Raw genomic sequence first — 27,628 nt, 5'->3', positions numbered from 1 at the left:
CCCTGGCTGAGGAGGACCTCTTGTTTGGTCAATCGGTGCTGCAGAGTCATCCACACTCTCCCGCCCGTTCTAGAGCTTTGGTATAAACCCCATGGTTCTTGAAGCATCCCCAGCATCCTCTAGGACGTATGAGAAAATAGGATTTTAATACCTACCGGTAAATCCTTTTCTCTTAGTCCGTAGAGGATGCTGGGCGCCCGTCCCAGTGCGGGCTGTATCTGCAGTTTGGTTATAGTTACGCTCATGTTGCGTTGAGTTCAGTCAATCTGTGACTGTTGTTGGTCATGCCGTTGCATGCGTTGTTGTTAAATGCCATGTTGTACGGCGTGTTTGAGGTGTGAGCTGGTATGTATCTCACCTTAGTTTAAAAATTCAATAAATCCTTTTCCTCGAAATGTCCGTCTCCCTGGGCACAGCTCCTATAACTGGAGTCTGGAGGAGGGGCATAGAGGGAGGAGCCAGTTCACACCCATTCAAAGTCTTATAGTGTGCCCATGTCTCCTGCGGATCCTGTCTATACCCCATGGTTCTTGAAGCATCCCCAGCATCCTCTACGGACTAAGAGAAAAGGATTTACCGGTAGGTATTAAAATCCTATTTTATGGTATCGATGTAAATTTTGCTGAATTTAGAGTTGACACAGGACAGTGCTGGACAGGGTTGCCTTCAGAAATTGTGGGGCCCGGGACTGCCAGCATAGGCAGGGCCCCCCTCACCTTCCACTCCACCTGCAGCCCCCACAATTTACCATTCTGGGCACCAGTATCCGCTCTTGGGACAAGGCTGCAGAACAACAGGTGGCGCCCCTAAGCACACCAGCAGCGGGCTGAGGCCACAGCAGGCAGCGATAGAAGGACAGTACCAACAAATTTGGAGCAGGCCACAAGCCTATCAGATCTCATTGACTGGCAGCCAATCAGAAGCTGCTGCTGCTGCAAATTCAAAATGCCGCCGGTGCTACTCCTTTATGGCAGCCTGTTGTGCGCTCCAATCCACACTGCTACCATGCGGGCCTCCTAGAGGTCAGGGCCTGGGACTGGAGTCCCGGCAGTCCCCCCCTGATGGCTGCCCTGATGCTGGATAATTCATATTGTGTGGTAGGAGTAGACAGGGAGCGGCTGAAGCTAAACTGCAGGCAAAGCATGCATCATTTTACAGCCAAGTTCCAAATGCAACAAATGTTGACACTGATCTGTAATTGCAACTTATTAAACAGAAAATTATTTAGCAATGCATTTTCATTTTGGATATATGAAATAAAATGATATATAAATCTTCTATATAAATCAGCAAACCTGTATCAGGTTATAGATTCCTGTCTGAGCTTTTATGTCCAATGCTCGCTCCCTGCTCACTCCAGCAACAGTTACTGTATGTACTTTCTAACAAAACAAACTGGTTTTATATTGCTAAATCATAATGTGTAAATTGTACCGATATTGATGAAATGAAAATTGTGGACACACTAATAAGAATACATTTCACACCAGTGTATCAGCAATTAGGGTTATATATTTAAATATGTGGTATGCAGTCATAATAACACCATTCAGGATGCTGACACCAGAATTTCTACATGATCTGATTGTTGACAGTGACATAATGTTGCCATTGTCAGAATGTCGATACCCAAATTTAGTGTTAGTAGCATGGTTAGGGTTAGGTTATCGGCTTCATGAAGATTGCATGCAGAATTGTGTTAATGTACATTTTGATTGTTGGCAATATAGCACTCCCAAAAACGTGTTTATTAACTATCAATAATTGGTGACGAGTTGGACTCCCTGCCGCCTTCAGCTGGAAATAAAGGAATCCACTTCAGACTCCTAATTTATTAAAATATAAAATTGGGACACTGTGCACACCTCACCTTGCTGCAATGATTTGTGATACACTAGTACTAATATATTCTGCAAATATACTTGAATAGCCAGTGGCGTATCCAGAGGTTAAAGTGAGCCAGAACGGGGCGGAACTGCATTCCATCAGTTCCAGTTGGATCCTCCGGCTCACCTAACCCAGAATGGGGATGCTGGCAACTGCTGAGGTTCTGTTACCAGCGGGCGCTGTCACCTTCCCCTCAGCGGCAGCCAGAGCTCACTCCTGAGCTCCGGCTGTGTGCGGCACTATGGGAGAGACGTCATGACGTCTCTCCCATAGATCCGAGGAGCAGGCGGCCAGGCGGACGTCAGCGGTCCGGAAGCAGGAGCCGGGCTGGTGAGTATTTTGGGGTTTTGTTTTTTTGTGTGTGAAGCGCGTTACTAGGGGGCATAACTACAGGGGGCATCTGTACTGGGGGTATAACTACAGGGGGCATCTGTACTGGGGGCAGTTTCTACTGGGGGCATCTGTCCTGGGGGCATAATTACAGGGGGCATCTGTACTGGGGGCATTTGTACTGAGGGCAGCTCTACAGGGGGCATCTGTTCTGGGGGCATCTGTACTTTGTACTGGGGGCATCTGTACTGGGGCATCTCTACCGGGGGCATAACTACAGGGGGCATCTCTACTGGGGGCATAACTACAGGGGGCATCTCTACAGGGGGCATTACTACTGGGGGGCAATACTACACGGGGCATATCTACTGGGGTCACTACTAATGAGGGCATTGCATAGTGGGCACTTAATAAGGGGCATCACTCCTGGAGACATAAGGGGCACTACTACTGGGGGCACTGTATAAGGGGCACCAATACTGTGGGCTTTACATAAGGGGCACTACCTCTACAGTGGGCACTGCATAAGGGGCACTACTACTGAGGGCATTGTATAAGGGATGCTGCTGCTGTGGTCATGTTGGGTGACCACGCCCCTTTGTGGTTTGATACCACGTCCCTTTTTTGCCTACGGCGCGCACAATGCCTTTATGGTTGGGGGGGTGGGGTGAGTTCCACCACCTCTCCAGGACCACTTTAAGCACTGGGCGTATCTATAATGGGTGCAGTGTGTGCGGTGACCTGCGCATGCACTATACACTCCGGCACTGTGCCAGAGTCTCTAGCGATCAGAGCGCTGCCGTCTACGGGAGAGGAGGGGGCCCACACACGGAGACTGCACACGGGTTCCCTCCTCTCTTGATACACCGCTGTGAACGGTATCCGGACTCCAGGTCGACAGCACAAAGGTCGACACACCTTAGGTCGACGCCAATTGGTCGACACACCTTAGGTCGACATGGACAAAAGGTCGACATGGAAAAAGGTCGACATGAATTTTCACAATTTTTTTCTTTTTTTGAACCTTTTCATACTTAACGATCCACGTGGACTACGATTGGAACGGTAAAGTGTGCCGAGCGAAGCGGTAGCGGAGCGAAGGCACCATGCCCGAAGCATGGCGAGCGAAGCGAGCCATGCGAGGGGACGCGGTGCACTAATTGGGGTTCCCGGTCACTCTACGAAGAAAACGACACAAAAAAACCCCTAAAAACTCATGTCGACCGTTTTCCATGTCGACCTTGTTCCTGTCGACCTTTTGTCCAGGTCGACCTAAGGTGTGTCGACCAATTGGCGTCGACCTAAGGTGTGTCGACCTTTGTGCTGTCGACCCTGAGTCCCAGACCCCCATGAACAGCCCTGTAATTACTGTATAGTTAAGCATTGCAGATTTGCCTTTTGGCTTGTGCTAAGGGTTATACTGTATTTGGCAATCTCTGAATAACTTCACAGTTCTAAATATTTGTAACTTGTTAGTATGTTAATCCAGCTTTTGAGCGGATGATGGGCTATCACAAGGAAGAACTCCTGGGAAAGGAGCTCATGGAATTGCCGAAAAGTGACAAAAACCGTGCGGATCTGTTAGATACTATCAACACATGTATCAAAAAGGGAAAGGTAAGGACCAGTACGGCTGTATCCCAACAAGGTAGAGGCTAAGACTGTAGAGCAATTTAAACATGCTTGGGATAGGCATATGAATATCCTTACAAAGAATTAAGGTTCAAAAAGGGTTGAGATTACCTAAAGGATAAAAAAAAAAGGGGCAGACTAGATGGGCCAAGTGGTTCTTATCTGCCGTCAAATTCTATGTTTCTAAGTACAGTACATGTACAGGCATATACCTTGCAATGGACAAAGAAAGTATACTAGTCAACCATTGCTCAAAATCAAGCAAAAAACCCCCAAAACCTGATGCCCCCCCACACTCAATGCTTTTTGATGGGGGAAAAAAATCATGACTTCGATGCGTTATTCCTCAACAACCTGCCCACTTATCAAATTCAGCAACCTTACTGCACATCTACATCACACATCCTGTCAAATGACACCTGAACCATCAAAATCGGTGTTGTCATTTCGGAGTACTGTAGTTGCTCTCACAAAAAAACTGTTTAGCCAATTAAATATATTGGGCCGGATGTAATGACGACAAAGATCGCCAGAGCTGCGGGAGAGGCATGGTTTGCCTTGAATCACTTTCGATGATTGCCCCTTTAAAAAAAGTCAGAGATCGGCTGGCATCCCGCACCTCCTGCGATATTGAGGCATCATTACATCCGGCCCATAGAGTAAAAGAGACTGGCATCATATAACGCCATCAGACAGGAGGGACTGAAATGTTGTATGTGAATTCTTCTTGTGAAATGTATATTTCCCCTCCTGATAATATGAAGTTTTGCTAATTATTATTGTTAGATTTAGTGGCTTATAGATGATTTCACACTGCTAATTGATGTGCTCCTATATGGCATCCTAATGTAGGAAGATGTAATAATGACTAGTCTATAGCGTTTAACAGACAATTCGCTTTATGCTTGAACCCCTCTTCCATTGGCTTTAGGGGTCTATTTACTACGCCTTGGATGGAGGTAAAGTGGACGGAGATAAGTGACCAGCCAATCAGCTCCTAACTGTCATGTCACAGACTGGGTTTGAAAAATGACAGGAGCCGATTGGCTGGTACTTTATCTCCATGCACTTTATCTCCATCTAAGGCTTAGTAAATAGACCCCTTAGTAGCCAAACAGAAATGCAAAAATTTTAAAAATACATTGCAAAATGAGAATACCAAAATACTCTAGCACAGGACTGGCCAACCTGTGGCTCTCCAGCTTTTGTGAAACTACAAGTCCCAGCATGCTCTTCTACACTTTTGCTATTAGGAAATGCTAAAACTGTGGCAGAGCATGCTGGGATGTGTAGTTTCACAACAGCTGGAGAGCCACAGGTTGGCCTGCTCTAGCAGATTGCTCATGACTATTTGTTTTCCTTTATTTGATAAAGGAATGGCAAGGAATTTACTACGCACGACGGAAATCAGGAGACAGCATCCAGCAACATGTGAAAGTCACTCCGGTCATTGGGCAAGGAGGGTGAGTACAAGACTTAAATACTCTCTAACAAAATACAGTACACTGAGTCACCACTAGAGGTCGCTGCTCGCTTTATTACTGCATGTCTCCTAACAGTCCCAATTTTTTCAGAGTTCAAAAGGGGCTTGTTGGTAATCAATGGTAAACTTTGGAAAGTTTGAGGACATAGCATTCAGTGTCCTGATTTTCCATTAGTAATTGCTGGGAATATTTAACAAGGATGGAAGTTGCAGATTTCTTAGAATTTGGGTATACTATTCATTTTAAGAAAATGAAATCAGTATGCTCTACACTACAATATCCAGTTAACTAATATGGGCTGGTACAATGGCATTACGACTATTATAAAAATCCATATACATTGCAAGACTGTGGAAAATACACAAAGTATCATGTTTTTTCCACTTGCCATATGTTCGTTGCTGCGGACCATTTGTGGCGCCATATAAATATAGTGTAATAATAATAATAATGTTTAATCTGTAGCTCTGTTTTGTTTTTTTAAATATTTCTGATGACTGACCAAAGTAATTTAATATTTTACCTTAGTTTTGCAGCAAGGAGACTTTCTTAAATAACACTTAATTTTCATGATGTTGTATGGTGCATTATGAAATTTCTGTTCACAAGATATTTGGATCTTAGTTTGTGTACTTAACTTGGTAATATACTATACATTTGAAACAAAACTACATCTAAAACAATAGTAGAAGTATAAAATACAAAAGAATTCTCCCTCAGTAGCAATGTATAATAAGTGCTTATATTTTACAAGCCATATAATGTAGACATTCAGCTTGTCTACATGGTCCGAGAGTCGCCATGGTCTCAGTTTCGGCTTTCTGAATATTTACAATAGAATGTTGACAGTCTTTTTCCCCCACAATTTTAGCTTTAGGGTTAGGCTGCGATTGGCGTTAGGGTAAGGCTGCGATTAGGGTTAGGCTGCGATTGGCGTTAGGGTTAGGCTGCGATTGGCGTTAGGGTTAGGCTGCGATTAGGGTTAGGCTGCGATTAGGGTTAGGGTTAGGCTGCGATTAGGGTTAGGCTGTGATTAGAGTTAGGCTGCGATTAGGGTTAGGCTGTGATTGGCATTAGGGTTAAACTGCCATTAGGGTTAGGCTGCGATTAGGGTTAGGCTGTGATTAGAGTTAGGCTGCAATTAGCATTAGGGTTAGGCTTCGATTAGGATAAGGGTTAGCCTCTATTAGGGTTAGGCTGTGATTAGGGTTAGGCTGTGATTAGAGTTAGGCTGTGATTAGGGTTAGGCTGCGATTAGGGTTAGGCTGCGATTAGGGTTAGACTGCGATTAGGGTTAGGCTGCGATTAGGGTTAGGGTTAGGCTGCGATTAGGGTTAGGCTGTGATTAGAGTTAGGCTGCGATTAGAGTTAGGCTGTGATTGGCATTAGGGTTAGGCTGCCATCAGGATTAGACTGTGATTAGAGTTAGGCTGCGATTAGGGTTAGGCTGCGATTAGCATTAGGGTTAGGCTGCGATTAGGGTTAGGCTGCGATTAAGGTTAGGGTTAGCCTGCAATTAGGGTTAGGCTGTGATTAGGGTTAGGCTGCGATTAGCATTAGGGTTAGGCTGCGATTAAGGTTAGGGTTAGACTGCGATTAGGGTTAGGCTGTGATTACAGTTAGGCTGCGATTAGGGTTAGGCTGCGATTAGCATCAGGGTTAGGCTGAATCAGGGTTAGACTGCGGTTAGGGTTAGGCTGTGATTAGCATTGGCGTTAGACTGCAATTAGATGTAGGATTTATCTCTAATTACTGCTAGGTTTAGGGATACTCACCATGCTACACGCTAATGCAAAACCACATGGTCGACATTCACAATGTTGACATTCCGCAAATGTTGACATTATGCCAGTGTTGAAATAGTGAATTTTGACATTTGATATGTTGACATTCTGGTGTTGGCATTTTGTACCACAACTTTACAGGTTGATGGTTTATAAATACAGTTTTAGTTTTTCAGTTTCAGGGGGAGATTTATCAAACCTTGGAGAAAAATAAAGTGGAGATATAGTGTTCCTTCTTTACATGCACAAGGAGGCGCGGGTGGCCAGGTAGGGGGCGCGGCACCACCGGCATCACTATTGGGGTGGCACGGCTCCCTCAATGTCACTAAATGGGGCATGACTCAGCTGTAGGCGTTACTGATGGGGTGTGCTCAGCACCTACGGAGGAGCTGTCCTCCCCCCAGGTTCTCTCTTCAATGTGAATAGATGCTGTGTGCACGGCATCAATGCACAGGACGGCGGGCTGTTATAGCAGGGCGCCGCTAAAGAGAACACTAGCAGTTGACATACAAGAGAAGCAGACAGAAGTTGCGCCTCCATGTCCATGTTACGCTCTCATGTTACAGCCATGCACAACACTTCCAGACTGAGGAACAAAGGATGCCAAAGTAAGAAGCAGCAGAGCTGGAGACCCAGTATCCAGTAATATTAAATAAAGAAAACATATACGGATATTTATAAACCTTCATCCAGTATGTCTTGGGGAGACATCCAGCTTAAATGACTGTGTCATTGTTGTCAGAAGGAATATGCCAAATTCATAGAGAGATGAGATAGATGAGTGGGTAGCTAAATATAGGCAGATATGACAGAAATAATAATTAGAATTATATATATAGATAGATAGATAGATAGATAGATATAGATATATAAACGTACCTTCCTCGCCCATCCTGTGTTGATCAGAAATGTGATGGTTTCATATCTTGTGGTATCCTGGTAAGGTCATGTGATCGCCTTCCCCTCCTCTTATTTCCTCGGCCTCAATCTCAGCGGCCTGCATTGCATTTGCACCAGCACCCTTGTTATACTCAGACAAAAAAACTAATAAAGAAACATCCAGAGCCGTAACTAGACACAAATGAATGCCTGTGACATTATGTTGAGCACAGAGGGGCAACTCCGGCAGCGCTGAACAGAGCTTCCTGTTCAATGTTATACAGACTGCAGGGTTCCCGTTTGGATCGTCTGCAATAAACAATAAAAAAGCAAATAATTATATTTTAATTTTAGTGGGGCAGATGTACCAAGAGGCGCTGCTTGACACTTACATTGAACATCCACATGTGTGAAAGCAGATAACATAGAAAAAAAATCACTTTTCTCTAAGGCATCTGTATACATGTAATAATTTTGCTGTATGGTGCCGGAAATCATGCAGATATACACTTTTGTGGCTTATCGTTGTGTATCATTGTGTTTGCAATATTTCTGGCAGGATAGGAGGCAAGACGCAGCCAATAAGCTGATGCTCTGTGGGACTTGCAGTAATCCCCGCTGGGGGGGGAGTTTCTCTCAGTGACTCAGTGCTCCCTGCTTCTCCTCAATAAGTGGCGCAATAATACATCTACCACAGTGGGCCTGGGGGGTCATTCCGATTTGATCGTGGCACTTAGCACAGCTACGATCATGTTCCCAGACATGCGGGGGGACGCCCAGCACAGGGCTAGCCCGCCCCGCATGTCTGTCCGCCCCACCCCCTTCCCCCGCACAAGTACAAAAGCATCGCACAGTGGCGGATGCTTTTGTACTTTTTGAGTAACTCCCGGCCAGCGCAGCTCCTGCGGCTGACCGGGAGTTGCTCGTCGCTGGCCCTGGTCGCAGCAGCTGCGTGTGACATCACACAGCCGCTGCGGCCCACCCCCCGTACGGTCTGGCCACGCCTGTGTTGGCCAGACCGTGCCCCCAAAACGGCGCTGTGCCGCCCCCTCCCGCCCAGCGACCTCCTCTGCCTGTCAATCAGGCAGAGACGATCGCTAGGGAATGACGTCCTTCAGCCGCCCTGCATGCGCCGGTGCACTGCGGCGGCCGCACATGCACAGTTCCGACCCGATCGGGTTGGAATGACCCCTCTAATTCAGAGTTGATCGCAGCAGCAAATTTGTTAGCAGTTGGGTAAAACCATGTGCACTGGGGGGGGGGGAGGGGGGCAGATATATGTGTTCAAACTGAAATCTAAATTGCAGTGTAAAAATAAAGCAGCCAGTATTTACCCTGCACAGAAACAATATAACCCACCCAAATCTAACTCTCCCTGCACATGTTATATCTGCCACACCTGCAGTGCATATGGGGGGTCATTCCGACCTGTTCGCACGCAGCGGTTCTTCACTGCGGTGCAAACGGGTCGGAACTGCTCATGCTCGGCGTGTGCATTGCGCACGCGAGGCGTTGCGTCGCCGGGCATCAACGTGCACAGCAAAAAAAGAAGGCGCAGCGCCGATTGCATGAAGATTGACAGCGGAGAGGCGTTCCGGGGAGGATACTCACCGTTGGATGCCGTTTTCGGGGCGTGGTCATCTGAACGCAGGCGTATCCAGGCAAACGGAGGGCGGATGTCTGACTTCAAAGCCGGGAAGAACGTCGCTGGATCCGTTGTACAGGGTAAGTAGCTCCAGCCTTACTCCTAGGTTGCTGAAAACTTTTTTTGCTTAGCAGGGCTGCACAAGCGATCGCAGCCCTGCTAAGCTAAAATACACTCCCCCATAGGCGGGGATTAGTTGATCGCACCAGCAGCAAAAAGTTGCTGGCTGCGATCAACTCGGAATCACCCCCATGGTTTTGCTCAACTGCTAACAAATTTGCTGCGATCAACTCTGAATTACCCCCAGTGTTTCATATACTGATATTTAGTTGTGGCATTGAAGAATAATCACCATACTTTGCAAAAGTAAGCGCACCCTTGTACAGTGTTCTTATGTCATCGATGAACTAATATACACTGAAATGTAATTCCCAGTGATATTTTCATTTCAAATTCAGAATTCAAGACTAGTTTATTGTATATGATATTGTTTTTTGACAGCCATGTTATAGGACGCTTTGTTCTTGAGCCAAGGTATTAATTTACATTTCTGCTCAGGCTCATTGTCCTGCTGAAATAGACATTTTCACCCAAGCTTCAGTTATATAATGGGGATGGTATCGGGATCCCGGCACTTGGGATGCCGGCAGTCAAAATACCGAAGGTCAGGATCCCGACACTAAGCAGCCTGATCCTAAACCTCCCACCCCCTCCCCGCAGCCTAACCCTAACTCTCTCTGGTGGTGCCTAACCCGCCATCCCCGCAGCCTAAACCTAACCCTTCCTCCCCTGCAGCCTACCCTTATCTTTCCCTGGGGGTGCCTAATCCTAACCCCCCACCCTCCCGCAGCCTAACCCTTACCCTCCCTTAGGCCTAAGCCTAACTCCCCCCCCTTCTCACTGTTCGGATTCCCGGTGTCGGGATAATGATCAATAGTCAGGATCCTGGCACCCGTATTCCAAGTAGTGTTGGGATTCAGGCGTCGGCGTTTCAGCTGCCGGGATCCCGACTGATGGTGTTCAAATATTGCTTTCAACACCCTTTTCTCAATCACACCAGGGTCATTCTCATGCTTTTTGACAAGCTGCAGACATACTTAAATTATATGGTTCATTTGACTAATGTTATTCAGAGCTGATATGAGAGATTGCCGAGCCATAGTAGGTCTTCCACACCAAGATCATGTGAAGTCATGATGTCACATGGAGTGAGCCAGGAGTAGGTAGCTGGGGCAAATGTCTTGCCAAGCTGCAGGGTGCCCACAAGCTTGAGTAAGGTGTTACTGGGGTACCGATAGTGTGCTCCGTCTGTCTCGTGCCTTGATCAGCGTTACCAGTCGCAACACACCTACATACAACCCTCTGTGACTGATGCACTTTTACTCTAGTCTAAGCGACAGAACCCTGTAGGGCTGTGGACTTTGTTTTGGCTTCTCTTTCAAGTTGCACAATGAGCTCTGAGTGATGGCTTTGTCTTTGCAGCAGCTGGGTGGTTTGATGTAGCCTCCACTACTTGAAAATTGAACCAAGAGCCACCACCCCAGGTTGCCACGGCACAGTTTGAGAGCCACTGTGCTATTATATTACTTTACTTTCACTTCTTTGGCATGTTTTGTCTTCTCATTCTAACAGTTGTCCTTTAGATTCACAACCTGAATAATGATCAAATAATTGTGGGGTGTTATAAAATATAAATATATATATACACGTAGTGCTGTATTGTACATCAAGTGTTTTGGCAACTAGTTGGCAGTAGGTGGCTAATTATTGAATATTTATGTTACTAGGAAAATTAGACATTTTGTGTCTATCAAGAAGCTGTGCAGTGCCAGTGACAACAATAAACAGGTACATTTCTTATTATTTTCAATAATATTTATTCATATAGCATCGGTATATACCCCAGGCCTTTAGAATAGCCATGCTGAATACAGATAGGTAGCTTTCATTAATTACCATAGGAGAGCCACAAGTTGTATCTTTCTGTCTTCGGAAAAAAATACACAAGGATTGTCCCCTGTGTCAGAGTGGATTGGTTTATTTTAATCTTATATGGACCTTCAGCTGTGGACCCTTGGGACATGGCCCACCAATGCTTTTTGGGTCCTACCTTACAACATCAATAGACACTATTGCTTTACACTATTTTTTCGAACATTCTACTGTATGACCTCGGTATAACATAAATGCAGTATTTTCATGTACATACTTGGACAGCACTGTGGTTTAGGATCATTTATTTAATTTAAGGTGTAAATTAATGCTGCTTAACTGGAACAGCTTAGTCTTGAGCTCATGTCAACCAGTCAGATTTCTGCTACTGTCACTCAAACTTGCACCATAGGGTATATAGGGTTCTCCCTTCATCAAATAATTTTATACATAAAGATTTCTTTATAATTTGCAAGAGTGAATTGAAGCAAAAAGAATTGAGGGGGGAAAAAAGGTTGTAAATTATAGTAGAACCTGCAAATAAAGGTATTATAGGATGTAACCCAGTCAAAGCGAACAGGACTGACACATGTAGCAAGTACTTCCTGGAACAATGAGCTTCCTTATGTTGCAGTTGGTGAAGTAGGAGCAATTCCTCATTAGCACCAGCTAACTGACCAACTTTTCTTTTCTCAGCCCAGCTAACTGCCCATGTTTATGAGCTTCACATTTTAACCTGCAGTTTACCATTTGAGTACATCAACAGCAGCACTGAGAAACTTGGGTGATATTTCAAAGTCTTCTAGCTGCAAATGCGGCATATTGCCAATTCAAATGTTTTATTCAACATCATTTATAGTTAAATACTTAAGTTATAGGGACAATTTCCTCAAATTCATGTAATTTATCAAGATGCCAACTAAAAATAATAAAAGGAGATATATACTAATAATTAATAATTATTTCTGTACAGTCATATTACAGGAGATCATATAATACCAAATATTCATAGTGTTGACAATCAACAAAATTTAGATGTCAATGTACCCAATTTAAAAGATTTTAATTTGGCAAAACCAAGCGACATAGAAGAATTAGGCAGTACTGACCACAAACCCACTTAATTTATTGCTATCTTTATAGCATTTTGGGGGGACTTTGGTTTTTAGACCTTAAGGTAAAGTGACTAAATGCCAACTAATTAGCAATTAGCCTCATTCAATTGATGTTTTAATATGATGTGACATCTGCTGGTACGGCCATGGCACCAAAACTGCTGTGTCCAATGGACATCACAAGTAAATTCACCTCTGTCTCTAAATTCTTTAAGGCTTCATAGTAATTAGTATTTCAATTTTTTTTCTTTCTTGTGCTTCCAGATATACAAGATAAATCGAGATGATAAATACTCAGGAGACAATGCATTAACAGGTTATTTGCGATTTATATAAGAAAAGTTGCTATTGTGATATGTCTTCTCATTAAATTATGTGGCATAACTACTACACTAATGTACTTTTCCCATTGCCCTTCAGATTCTCATTCTCACTCATTCAGACATAAGAACAGAAGAAAAGAGTCAGCTGATGTAAGATCTATCACATCGCGGAGCAGTGATGGTAAGGTCAATAATACATTGCAGAGGTAGAAAAGCCAGCAGTACTGTACAGAAGCAGCATAATAGTAGTAGTAAAATAATAGTAAAATAAATATTTCCACTTAAAAAGCCTTGAAAGAAAAAAAGTGAGGTCTGGTATGGGCTGGCCCCTGACCAAGCGATAGACATGGCTTGTTTCTGTAGCCTACTTAATTGTAAACAACAATAGCAAGATATTATCATACAGTACCATGGTAATATTTTATAATTTTTTTAACTTCTTTTTTTCTAGTTTTTTTCTGAAAATCAAATTCTACTGCATGTAACCTTGTTTTGTGTTGACTAATAGGTAGCTATTATCTGAACAAATAACTGATGCAGCGAAAACTACTTAATGTAAACCTATTTCTATAATGCAATGTCTTTTACAATTATGACCTTTTGTCTTATTTTACACTGTACATCAGCAAGTTTGCAGAATCACAGATATTCATCAATGGCAAGGATTCATACCATGACCATAGAGGCTCCAATAACAAAGGTAATTACATTATGTCTAAACTGTATATGGAGAAAAGAACAGCGGCACTCATCGGACTTTACAGAGTTCAAATACAAACTGGTGGCTAGCACCTAGTATGTAGTGGCTGATAAAAAAAAGTGAAACGTTGACAAGCCACTACATGCTAGGTGCTAGTTACCAGTTTGCATTTGAGCTCTGTAAAGTCCAGTGAGTGCCACGGTTCTTTTCTCCATGTTATCTGACCACCTCTGGAGGCACCTGGGCATATTGTGGACTACAGGGATGGAGTGCTGGCCATGAGTTTATATATATATCTTCAAAACAGTGTACTCAGCACGCACTAGTAATCATACATCATTTTATATATATATATATATATATATACATACACACATATATATAGACGGAGAGAAGTTGGCGGCACTCATGGGACTTAATGAAGCAATAATATCACGGCAACTAAGCCTTAAAGTGATCACTTTAAGGCTTAGTTGCCGTGATATTATTATAAAGGAAATATTATCTGCGCAAACTCCTTACGGGAATAGGGTTTAGATTTTTAAATTTGCAGCCGTAGGACAAACCGTTACCCTTAATGGTTGTAGCTTTAGAATGTGAAATCCAGGCGCAGCATTTAAATTAGAAATTAGAGAAAGAAAAAGGAAAAAGACAAAATATAGGGAAATACCAGACTGAATAATAATAGCGCATTTATTTACCACAAAAATTGAATTAAAAATCTTTGAATTAAAAATCTTTTAAAAATCTTAAAGATTTTTAATTCAATTTTTGTGGTAAAAATTATCTATCTAGTTTCATACTGTTTTCAACAGTTTTAGTCCCTGATTTCCCCCTCTCATAGTCAGGGACAAAATCAATCATATGGTATCTTACTGATGAAAGAGTATGTATAGCCGCTGCGAAGTGACGGGCTATAGGTTGCTCGCTAGTCCCTGAGCTGATAGATGCATGGATAGCGGACCTGTGCGCCGTAATTCTCTCCCTGAAACTGTTTTCAGTCTTACCAATATATGAAAGACCGCACAGATACTTGATTTGATGTACAACATATTTTGAAGTAAACGTAAAATGGTGGAGAATTTGGTATGTTCTGCCTGAATGAGGATGTTGGAATGTAGAACATTTCTTGTCTAAAATATTTTGGTTTTGGGTGTACGACCTGTCAATTCTTCATTACAGGTTCCACATTCCAGCATCCTCATACAGGCAGAACATACCATATTCTCCACCATTTTATGTTGCTATTTTATCTGCATGACTTTGGGTTATCCTTGGGGCTATGGGTGCCGCACCAAACATGGCATGTGTGTATGTGTATATAGATAGATAGATAGATAGATAGATAGATAGTTAAATAATTTCTTTGTTTTCTATGATAATATCTCTGGTTATTTCTACGTTGCCATTGAAGGTCATTAACATAATAAATGCAGCTCAGGAGAACAGTCCTGTGACCGTGGCGGAGGCTTTGGACAGAGTTTTGGAAATACTGAGGACCACAGAGCTCTATTCTCCACAGCTGGGAACCAAAGATGAGGATCCTCACACCAATGACCTTGTTGGGGGTCTGATGACTGTATGTTAAGTATTTGTTCATAAAATTTTCTAGTTCTTCCTTAACCTCTGTTATATATTTACTAACACATTTTACCATTCCCTAGTAATGTTCTCCAGCACATAACATAGCATTATAATGATTAATTATTAATTATTACTCATTATTACAATAACATTTGTGCACCATTTAGATTAATCTTTATTTCCATGTAAAACAGCATTTCACATTAAAATATATCAAAGGTTGTGTACTACCAAACTTTATAATACTACTAATAATAATAATAATAATAATATGTGTTCATACATAACTAAATATATCAATTATGCTCTCTCTGTAGTCTCATATTATATCATACTTATGAAGTATCTCCTATATCAGTGGTCAGAGAACAGGGGTAAATTACCCCAAATGGGGTAAAATGAAATTCCTGCGGGTAATGGACGGTCGCGCTGCCGAGACACAGCCCCGTCCAGCTCGCGATGTGACGTGCTGACATCACATCGCGCCCCCTCCTGCTCGCCCTGCTCTGTGCTCCTGGCCGCGGTGTGATGTGCTGATGTCACACCGCGCTCCCTCAAGCCCGCCGAACCTGCCCTGTCCTCCCGCCAGCGGCCTGCCAACCCACACACAGAACTTGAAGTGTTCTGTGGCTGACCGCTGACGGAGTTCCGCAGTGGGAAATTCCCACTGACATTACTGAGGTGAGGATGTGACCATCTGTCTCCTAGAAGTCGTGTCCCCCCCCCCCTTCCTCATCCTTTCCCCCTCATCAATCTTTCTTACACTCATTCTGGTGTTTTGGGGAGAAAGTGTTAGTTAACCCATTCATTGCCAAAAAATTATTGGCGAAAAAAATAAAAATAATTATATATATATATATATATATATATATAGATACAGTGGGGATTGAAAGTTTTGGCACCCCAGGCAAAAATTAATTTTAATGTGCAAAAAGAAGCCAAGGAAAGATGGAAAAATCTCCAAAAGGCATCAAATTACAGATTAGACATTCTTATAACATGTCAAAAACAGTTTGATTTTATTTCCATCATTTACACTTTCAAAAGAACAGAAAACAAAAAATGGTGTCTGCAAAAGTTTGGGCACCCTGCAGAGTTAATACCTTGTACTGCCCCCTTTGGCAAGTATCACAGCTTGTAAACGCTTTTTGCAGCCAGCCAAGAGTCTTTCAATTCTTGTTTGAGGTATCTTCGCCCATTCTTCCTTACAAAAGTCTTCCAGTTCTTTGAGATTCCTGGGCTGTCTGTGACGCACTGCTCTTTTAAAGTCTATCCATAGATTTTCAATTATGTTGAGGTCAGCAGATTGTGAAGGCCATGGCAAAACCTTCAGTTTACGCCTCTTGATGTAATCCACCGTGGATTTTGAGGTGTGTTTAGGATCATTATCCATTTGTAGAAGCCAGCCTCTCTTTAACTTCAGCTTTTTCACAGATGGCATCAAGTTAGCGTCCAAAATTTGCTGGAATCTTATTGAATCCATTTTTCCTTCTACTCGTGAAATGTTCCCCGTGCCACTGGCTGCAATACAACCCCAAAGCATGATTGATCCACCCCCATGCTTAATAGTTGGACAGAGGTTCTTTTCATTAAATTCTGTGCCCTTCCTTCTCCAAACGTACCTTTGCTCATTGCGGCCAAAAAGTTCTATTTTAACCCCATCGGTCCACAGAACTTTATTCCAAAATGCATCAGGCTTGTCTATATGTTCATTTGCAAACTTCAAACGCTGATTTTTGTGGTGAGGACGTTGAAGAGGTTTTCTTCTGATGACTCTTCCATGAAGACCATATTTGTACAAGTATCTCTTTATAGTGGAATAGTGTACCACAACTCCAGTGTCTGCCAGATCTTCCTGGAGGGATCGTGCAGTCAAACGTGGATTTTGACTTGCTTTTCTCACAATCCTGCGAACTGTTCTGTCTGATATTTTTCTTGGTCTTCCAGATCTTGCTTTAACTTCCACTGTTCCTGATGACTGCCATTTCTTAATTACATTCCGAACAGAGGATATGGGCATCTGATAACGCTTTGGTATCTTCTTATAGCCTTCTCCTGCTTTGTGAGCGTCAACTATTCTCAGTTTCAGTGTTCTGCACAACTGCTTAGAGGAACCCATAGTGCTGATTGTTGGAGCAAGGTCAGATGAGTCTGGGCTTTTAAAACCTTTGAGATTGACATCACCTGGTCTTTCCAGACGATGATTGAGAACAATCCATGACACTGCTAGGTCTCAGCTGTCCAAAGGGGGCAGTACAAGGTATTAACTCTGCAGGGTGCCCAGACGCCATTTTTTGTTTTCTGTTCTTTTGAAAGTGTAAATGATGGAGATAAAATCAAACTTTTTTTGACATGTTATAAGAATGTCTAATCTGTAATTTGATGCCTTTTGGAGATTTTTCCATCTTTCCTTGGCTTCATTTGCACATTAAAATGAATTTTTGCCTGGGGTGCCCAAACTTTCAATCCCCACTATATATATATATATATATATATATATACACAGTATCTCAGAAATGCCGTATAAACAGTGATAACCAGTGTATATGCACAATAATATATTATTTCCTACCTTTCAAATCAAGTGGGGTAACGTCGGCGTATCTAAATATGTTTTGGGGTAAAAGGTAAAAAAGTTCCCTGTCCCCTGTCCTATAGAATAGCCCAGATCTGTGACTCTGTTCCTGTCTGTATAACGCTGGGCGTGGCTAGGAGCTCTCATTGGGTTAAAATTGGAAGAAGTTTGGTGCTTCAAGGCGGAGTGCAGCTCTTTCTTACAGCCCACCTGCAAGGCCAAAGTGCATAGGTAAATAACAAAATATTGATAAAGCGCAAAACTCCTGTGGAGTCAGTGGTCCAGAGTCAATGAAATGATAGTCCCATTAATAATGAGTGTATAGTTACAACACAGGTCCAGTAGTCATCAAATGGTCCTTAAATGTCTTTTACTCTTAAACTCAAGCCCAAAAAGAGATTCTTCTATATCCTCCAAAACACCATTAGCCGTACAACTTCTCTTCCCTCTGTTCCACTTAGGGAATAGGTATCTCAGGAGGGAAAACAGAGGAAACAGAGATGGTGTAATACCGTTTTTTTTGAGGAAAAGATAAAAAATATAACCTTAGCAGCGTACCTCAGGTAAAGGTGTATAATACACACCAATTCTCACAGATGGTTTTAGGGTTCTTTTCTGGTGCTCCCCGGAAACAGGAAACTCTCAGAGTCCTGGGTAGGCAGAGGTTAGTGTCTTTCAGATCTGTGACTCTGTTCCAGTGTGTATAACGCTGGACGTGGCTAGGAGCTCTCATTGGGTTAGCAGCAGATCTATCACACCCAGTCCACAGCTGATTGGGCAAGAAACGCCTTCCCACACAGCTTACATCCAATGGGAGGTTCTGCCCTTTGGCTGCTGTGTGTTCCCAGAGCAGGATTAACAATGGGGCTGATGGAGCTGCAGCTGCAGCAACATGCCCTCCAATAATTTACATCTGCAGCAACATGCCCTCCAATAATTTGCATCTGCAGCAACATGCCCTCCAATAATTTACACATAAAAATCGGTCCAAATTCGAAAAGGGGGCATGGCCACGGCTAAAGCGACGTGGCCACGCCCTTTTCCTACACTTTCAATGGAAGTTTGGAGAGTTAAAAATCGGTACAGACCATAAAAAAAAGGTACTGTACCTGCCAAAAAGGTACAGCTGGGGGGTGTGCCACTGCATCTGCAGCAAGTCTCTGCGCTGTACATAGGGGGGGGGGGGAATCATTTTACTGCAGCGTCCTATGTCCTGCCTCCAGTCCGCCTGCCCCGTCCGGCATCAACAATCCCCACTCCCTAGCCGCGGCGCAGGTTGAACAAAAGCTGCTGCAGCCACCGGACTAGATGTGTATGAAAGCGGCGCAGTGGAAGGCTTTCATAGCCCTCTCTGCGCCGCATAGTCTCTGAGCCCCGGAGGCTCCTCTGCGCGTGATGTCACAGAAGTGCCTCCCCGCCACAGCCGCGCCCAGATCCCCAGAGGCTCTGACTCCGCAACACAGCACCTGTGCTGCCGGCCTGGAAGCCCCGAGATGGCTAATGTAGCTGCTGGGAGCTGTAGTTTATTGAGTGCATCTTCGTCCCTGTAATGCGGCGCGTTGGGACACCGGCGATAACAATAGTGACTGGCTGCTATGCGAGTCTCCGGGTGAGCCACTGCCAAAGGGAGGACAGTAGCTTAGCTGCTTCCAGGAGGAGAAGCATTACCTGCCCCTCCCCCACCTGCAGTACCTCCGGGCTCCATTTGCGGCACCCCCACACACCCTCCACCACCCGTGGTGGCTCCAAACCCCCTCCTGCACCTGCAGCACTCCCCCACCCACAACACCACCACACCCTGACCCTCCCCTACCCGCGGCACCCCCACAACCGCTCCTCCCCCACCTGCGGTGGCTCTGGACTCTTTCCCCCACCCGCGGCACCACCGTACCAACCCCTCCCCCACCCGTGGCACCCCCGCAAGCTTCCCCTCCCCCACCCGCGTCTCCCCTGCAGCCACCACTCCCCCAACCACAGCACCTACTAGGTGATTCATCAGGCCCTGCGTGCGCTGTTCACGCCGTTGCAAGGGGCTACGAACCCTTAACCATCGCAAGCCCTTTGTCTGTGCAATATTTAATCACTCACACAATTATGATTGGAGGTAATACTCCATATAATAAAAATTTTGCACGCCACAAGGGCGTGCAAGGGTTAAGGGGGCATAGCCCCTTACGACGGTGTGAAGAGCGCCCTTAGTGCGCGATGAATCACCTAGTGATATCATATGAGACACCAGACTATAAGTGACAGGGTCAGTGATGTACAGTAACAGGAGCATAAATGACAGAAAATTCAGGTCTTTGACCTGTTTCTGATCTCAATTAGTCCACTAATGTTATTTAATTTTAATGCTTCATATATGAAACTGTACATTTTGAAATTGAATACAATGATATACAGAATGGTAGTTGCTCAAATCAATTTATTGGTCCACCACAGGTGCATGTAAGGTAGGTGTTCATCTAGACTAGAAAGAACAAACAATTCCCCCATCACACAGCAGTGGATCAGCAACCTACTAATAGCACCTATTTTGGGTCATACAATTATGTATTTCTAAATTGAAGCTAATTCTTTCAATTAAAATGTATGACCCAAAGTAGGTGCTATTATCATGTAGCAATGGAGCACCAGAGCATAGACACCTTGACGTGGCTGGTGGCTTACCATATGTTAGCAAATTTATGGAACTGAGATCTCTGCATTACTATTATCATGTAGAATGTATGTCTCTTGCTAGTCTATTATGGAGTGCTGGGGGAATTTGCTTGTTTGTTTTCTCTAGTCAAAATTGAATACAACTAAGTATTGGATGCTCAAAACAGATATTCTCCATGCTGTCACACTTATGCATGGGGTGTCTCTTGCACCTCTATGATGATTCTGCGTGGGGGAGGGGTATTAAAGAAATAAACACACCTCTCCTATAATTTCTAAATCACGGCTGCTGCACATATGTCCCTAATTAGTGCAGACTGTCATACATGTTTCCATTCTTGCACAATGAATGTTGTATAAGTGTGGTCAGTATAGACATGGAAAAGTAGTTGTTTTTATGAGTTATGAGTTTTTATGAAATATGGATGAAAATCAAATCCCATTTAGGTCAGAAAACAAATTATTCTGAAGGGTTCACAAATGTACTGTCTGCATTGTAAGAGGATGAACAGGGCTCTGCCCATTATAAAGTAACAGGTTGAAAAAGAGCAAAATTAAGTGAGGGGCCTATTCTACAAGGAAAGTAGTTTTGTTATACATGCAGAAAATAGGATTTTGGTTATCTACCGGTAAATCTTTTTCTCGTAGTCTGTAAAGAATGCTGGGGTCCACATTAGTACCATGGGGTATAGACGGGTCCACCAGGAGCCATTGCCACTTTAAGAGTTTGAGAGTGTGGGCTGGCTCCTCCCTCTATGCCCCTCCTACCAGACTCAGTCTAGAAACTGCCCGAGGAGACAGACATCTTCGAGAGAAGGATTTAACACAGGTAGTGGCGAGATTCATACCAGCTCACACATACAAGCCACATCAAGCTAACTTAGCTTGAAAACTCAGCAACCGCTGAAAATATTACTTACCAAGTAACAATGCGAACTTAACTAAAAACAAAGTTGTACTGAACCAGATAACAATTGCAGGTAAACGAAGCGCTGGGCGGGCGCCCAGCATCCTCTACGGACTACGAGAAAAGGATTTACCGGTAGGTAACCAAAATCCTATTTTCTCTTACGTCCTGGAGGATGCTGGGTCCACATTAGTACCATGGGGATGTACCAAAACTCCCACAACTGATTGACTGAACTTCAGATCATCAGAGTCCAAAGTATCGAATTTGTAGAACTTTGCAAACGTGTTTGACCCAGACCAAGTAGCAGCTCGGCAAAGTTGTAATGCCGAGACACCCCGGGCAGCCACCCAGGAAGACCCCACCTTACGAGTAGAGTGGGCCTTGACAGACGTAGGACACGGCAAGCCTGCCGTAGAATACGCATACTGGATAGTGAACCTGATCCAGCGAGAGATCGTCTGCTTAGAAGCAGGACACCCAATTTTCTTGGGATCATACAGGACAAACAGAGAGTCCGATTTCCTGTTACGAGCAGTCCTCTTCACATAGATTTTGAGAACCTTTGCAACATCCAAGGACTTTGATGAAATTGAGGAGTCAGTAGCCAATGGCACCACATTAGGTTGGTTAATATGAAATGCAGACACAACCTTCGGAAGAAACTGCTGACGTGTCCGGAGCTCAGCTCTATCTTCGTGGAAGATCAATATGGGCTTTTACAGGACAAAGCCTCCAACTCCGACACACGTCTAGCAGAAGCTAAAGCCAACAACGTAACAGCCTTCCACATAAGAAATTGGACCTCAACCTCCTGTAGAGGCTCGAACCAGTCCGACTGGAAAAAATGCAACACCACGTTAAGGTCCCAAAGCACCGTAGGCGGTACAAAGGGAGGTTGGATGTGCAGAACTCCCTTCAAAAAGGTCTGAACCTCATGGAAAGCAGCCAGTTGTTTTTGGAAGAAAATGAATAGGGCCGAAATCTGGACCTTCACAGATCCCAACCTCAGGCCCATATCCACACCAGCTTGTAGGAAGAGGAGAAGCCGTCCCAGTTGAAACTCCACCGCAGGAAATTCCTTGGACTCACACCAAGATACAGATTTTTTCCAAATTCGATGGTAATGTTTAGACGTTACTCCTTTCCTAGCCTGTATCAGGGTAGGAATAACCTTGTTCGGAATGCCCTTCCGAGCTAGTATCATGCGTTCAACCTTCATGCCGTCAAACGTAGACGTGGTAAGTCTTGATAGGCGAACGGCCCCTGCTGCAGCAGGTTCTCCCGAAGAGGAAGAGGCCTTGGCTCTTCTTGCAGTAGATCCAGAAGATCCGCATACCAAGCCCTTCTTGGCCAGTCTGGAGCAATGAGGATCGCTTGAACCCTTGTTCTCCTTATGAGCTTTAGAACTCTTGGGATGAGTGGAAGTGGAGGAGACACGTACACTGACTGGAACACCCACGGAGTCACTAGGGCACTGCTTGCGGGTCCCTCGACCTGGAACAATATCGCCGAAGCTTCTTGTTGAGATGAGAGGCCTAGAAGAAGGTTATTAAGTTGGGTGCACTGAATAAATTTGATGGGTATCAAATTTATTCAGTGCACCCAACTTAATAACCTTCTTCTAGTTCTCTTTTTTGTGTTGTTCCAAAGTCTGGTTACATTAGGGTCGCACCCCCAGAGAGGAAAAAGGTCTAATTTAGACACACGATTATTGGGGATGTCATAAGTTTTCCTTTATACAAGATTTTGATACACCTTTACAAGTGTGCAGATGTACTTCTCCCAACTTGTGTGAGATGAGAGGCCATCATGTCGATCTGGGGTACGCCCCAAAGATCTGTTACCTCCATGAACACCTCCAGATGGAGGCCTCACTCCCCTGGATGGAGATTGTGTCTGCTGAGGAAGTCCGCTTCCCAGTTGTTTACTCCCGGAATGAAGATTGCTGACAGCGCCAACGCGTGTTTTTCTGCCCAGAGGATGATTCTTGTTACCTCTGCCATTGTAGCTCTGCTCTTCGTTTCCGCCCTGTCGGTTTATGTAAGCCACCGTTGTCACATTGTCCGACTGCATTTGAATGGCCCGATTTCTCAGAAGATGGGCCGCTTGGAGAAGACAGTTGTAGACGGCTCTTAGTTCCAGAATGTTTATCGGCAGGCCGGCTTCCAGACTTGACCACCTTCCTTGGAAGGTTTCCCCTTGAGTGACTGCGCCCCAGCCCCGGAGACTTGCACCCGTGGTTAAAAGGATCCAGTCCTGAATCTCGAACCTGCGGCCCTCCAGAAGGTGAGGTAATTACAGCCACCAGAGGAGTGAAATCCTGGCCTTTGGCGACAGACGTATTCTCTGGTGCATGTGTAGATGGGATCCCGACCACTTGTCCAGGAGATCCAGTTGGAAGGACCGAGCGTGAAACCTCCCGTACTGCAGAGCCTCGTAAGAGGCCACCATCTTCCCCAGAAGGTGAATGCACTGATGAACTGACACCCGGGCTGGCTTCAGGACATCCCGGACCATCGTTTGAATCACCAACGCTTTTTCCTCTGGGAGAAACACCCTCTGCACCTCCGTGTCGAGGATCATTTTCAGAAAGGACATCCTCCTGGTTGGTTCTAATTGTGATTTTGAAAGATTCAGGATCCAACCATGTTCCCTGAGAAGCTGGGTCGTGAGTGTTATAGACCGTAACAGCTTCTCCTTGGACGATGCCTTCATCAGCAGATCATCCAGATACGGAATTATGTTCACCCCCTGTCTACGGAGGAGAATCATCATTTCCGCCATCACCTTTGTGAATACCCTCGGTGCTGTGGAGAACCCGAATGGGAGGGCCTGGAACTGAAAGTGACAGTCTAACAATGCGGATCGAAGATAAGCTTGATGCAGCAGCCAAATCGGAATGTGGAGGTACGCATCCTTGATATCCAGGGATACTAGGAATTCCCCCTCCTCCAGACCTGGTATCACTGCCCTTAGAGACTCCATTTTGAACTTGAACTACCTCAGAAAGGGGTTTAGTGATTTTAAGATCAGAATGGACCTGACCGAACCATCCGGTTTCGGTACCACGAAAAGGTTCGAATAGTAATCTTTGTTTTGCATATGAGGAGGTACTGGTACAATAACTTGTGCCTCCACCAACTTCTGGAAGGCTTCTTGCAGGACAGTCCTGTCTGCCAGTAGAGCTGGCAAGCCTAATCTGAAAAATCCGTGAGGAGGGAGATTTTGAAATTCCAGCCTGTACCCCTGGGACACAATATCTTGCACCCAGGGGTCCAGGCCGGAGGACACCCAGACATGACTGAAATGTCTGAGTCTCGCTCCCAGCGGCCCCACCTCCGGGACGTGCATTCCACCGTCATGCGGAGGACTTTGGTGTACCTGAAGCAGGTTTCTGTTTCTGGGAACCTGCAGCCGCAGGTTTCTTGAACTTGGGCCGACCTTCCCGAAAGAACGTGTTGGACGGTTTGGCCTTTCTGGGCTTGTTGTAACTGAAGAAAAGGGTTTCTTCGGAACAGGTGTATCTGAGGGAAGAAAAGGTGACTTCCACGCATCTAACGCTTTCCCAAAGAGAGCCTGACCTGTATAGGTTAGGGTTTCCACATTTCTCCTGGATTCCGCGTCGGCAGACCACTGGCGCAACCACAGTCCTCGATGAGCTGATACTGGCATGGAGGAAATCCCTGCAGCCATGGAACCCAGGTCTTTCATGGATTCTACCAGAAATCCTGCCGAATCCTGAATGTTGCGTAAAAACAATTCAACATTACATTTCTCCATAGTATCCAAGTCCTCAAGTAACGTGCCTGACCACTTTACTATAGCTCTGGCAATCCAAACACTGGCAATAGTAGGACGTAGGATTGCCCCAGAAGCTGTGTACATGGATTTGAGCGTATTATCAATTTTACGATCAGCCGGCTCTTTCAAGGCGGTAGATCCTGGAACAGGTAAAACCACCTTTTTTGAGAGTCTGGATACTGACGCGTCAACAATAGGCGGGTTTTCCCATTTTTTCCTATCCTCTACCGGGTAAGGAAATGCTACCAGAACCCTTTTAGGTATCTGGAATTTTTTATCCGGGTTTTCCCAAGCCTTTTCAAAAATAGCATTTAATTCTTTGGACGCAGGGAAGGTTAGTAAGGCTTTCTTATTTTCAGTGAAGTAAGCCTCCTCAACCTGCTCGGGTGTTGTATCAGCAATATTCAACACATCCCTAATAGCCTATATCATCAACTGCACCCCTTTTGCAAGAGATGCAGCCCCCCGCAACATATCCCCGTCACCGTATCAGAATCGGTATCATCTTGCGTGATCTGAGCAAGAGCACGTTTATGTGAATATACAGCGAGGAGCCCTGATGTTCCAGAACTGGGCCAGACTGCCATAGAGTTCTGTAAAGCCTGAGTTGCAGATTCATTTTGTGCAATCCTATTTGAAATCTGAGAAATCATAGATTTGATAGAGGATAACCACTCAGGCTCCCTTGCTGGAATCTGTGCTAAACCGGTGCAATCCTGATTACATGAAATGGGATCATCCTGTGAGGACATATCCTCTGCAGCATATGACACAGAGACCCTGGACATTGCTTAATGGAGACCACAGACACTCCACACACACACAGGGTAGGGCAGACAGAGTTTCACCCCTAAGAATGGCAAGCGAGACACAGAGATTGGAGCCAACCCACACACAGCGCTTTTAATATAAAGGGAGACCCCCTATCAGCGCTGACTGTGCACCTTAATAGGTTTTGCAGCCTCCCCCATTCTTCAACAACCCCCTGGTACCGTGATAGATAGCTGGAGTTGCTGTGGAGGGACTTGCTCTTCAGTGACAGCACTGTGCAGGCAGGAAAATGGCGCTCGACGTTGCTGGGTCCACTCTGAGGAGAAGCTCCGCCCACAAAATGGCACTGTCTTCCCGCTCTTTATAGGATTATACTGGCCTGAGGATTTGTGCTGGCTGAGATCCGGGGACCCCGACAGGCTGTGTGACCAGTGTAGGCGCTGACTCAGGGCGCCCCTCACAGCGCCGCACCATATACCGCTGAGCCTCCGGAGCACAGTTAATACTGCGCTCCTACCCCTATGCCGCCATCTTCACACCGGCCACCTGCTTGTTAGGGGGGTAGGTGACTCACTCGCTACAAATCTTCAGCTCTGTATGGGGTTGTCGGCATGCTGCCGGGGTGAGCGATCCCCTGTGGCGGGGAACGATCTATCCCCTTAGGAGCTCAGTGTCCTGTCAGCAGAGATAGTGGCTCAGACCCCGCAGGGTGGACACTGCTCTCCCCCCTCTGTCCCTCGCTGCAGGGAGGCTGTTGCCAGCAGCCTCCCTGTAAATTAATAAACTCTAAAAATAAACTTTACCAAGAAAACTCTGGAGAGCTCCCCTAGCTGTGACCGGCTCCTCCGGGCACATTTTCTAAACTGAGTCTGGTAGGATGGGCATAGAGGGAAGAGCCAGCCCACACTCTCAAACTCTTAAAGTGCCAATGGCTCCTGGTGGACCCGTCTATACCCCATGGTACTAATGTGGACCCCAGCATCCTCTAGGACGTAAGAGAAACAGCAGTTTCCACATGTACTATGCAGTGGACCCGCTGACCATTGCAGACCCGATGCGGCTGCCATCCATGCTAAAGCTCCGAAAACTGAAGAGATTGTTGGCATCTCCTGATGGCATTAGCCCACTGATACCCGCTCCTTCATATAGGAAGGAGATACGGAGTGCTAAAAGGAATCCTCCGCTGCTTTTGTGTCTGCAGCTGCAACACGCTGCAGGGTGGAAACATAATTTATGTGGGGCCATCGGGTATATACTGTATATAAATAACTAAAATATATATTATCCTTGCAGCTTAGTTGGTAGTTTGAGTGTTGCAGCAATATTAGTCTTGTGTACATTATTTGTATAAACACACTTTGAATGATTGGGCATAAAAGAGCGCCCTCCCATCTTCCGGCCAAGCAGCAGAATAACTACACACGCCCCAGGGTCTGAAATAGCTTACAAAGGAACATTGACAACATCTGACCAATGCTGGGTGTTTTTAACTTTATTTATTTATTTGCAGGATGGTTTACGAAGACTTTCGGGAAATGAATATGTTTTCTCAAAAAGTAAGTTTGGTATCAAGCAGTTTTGCTAAATAATAATAATAATAATAATAATAATAAAG

General features: G+C 44.9%; 1 protein-coding gene across 2 annotated transcripts in view; it reads left to right on the top strand.

Moving 5' to 3' along the window:
• The window catches only part of PDE8B (phosphodiesterase 8B), a 309,750-nt gene that overhangs the window by 243,946 nt on the left and 38,176 nt on the right, over positions 1 to 27,628 (top strand). For both annotated transcript variants that reach the window (XM_063963660.1, XM_063963664.1), the window contains exons 8-15: positions 3,694 to 3,834; positions 5,224 to 5,312; positions 11,429 to 11,489; positions 12,953 to 13,004; positions 13,109 to 13,192; positions 13,638 to 13,711; positions 15,126 to 15,290; positions 27,524 to 27,569. In XM_063963660.1, coding sequence (XP_063819730.1) covers positions 3,694 to 3,834; positions 5,224 to 5,312; positions 11,429 to 11,489; positions 12,953 to 13,004; positions 13,109 to 13,192; positions 13,638 to 13,711; positions 15,126 to 15,290; positions 27,524 to 27,569 — 712 coding nt within the window. The remainder of the gene's footprint in view (positions 1 to 3,693; positions 3,835 to 5,223; positions 5,313 to 11,428; positions 11,490 to 12,952; positions 13,005 to 13,108; positions 13,193 to 13,637; positions 13,712 to 15,125; positions 15,291 to 27,523; positions 27,570 to 27,628) is intronic.

Source organism: Pseudophryne corroboree, chromosome 1 (genome assembly GCF_028390025.1).
Source record: "Pseudophryne corroboree isolate aPseCor3 chromosome 1, aPseCor3.hap2, whole genome shotgun sequence".
NCBI lineage: Eukaryota > Metazoa > Chordata > Amphibia > Anura > Myobatrachidae > Pseudophryne > Pseudophryne corroboree.
The sequence above is the reverse complement of the archived record's forward strand: the minus strand, read 5'-3'. Positions and strand labels throughout refer to the sequence as shown.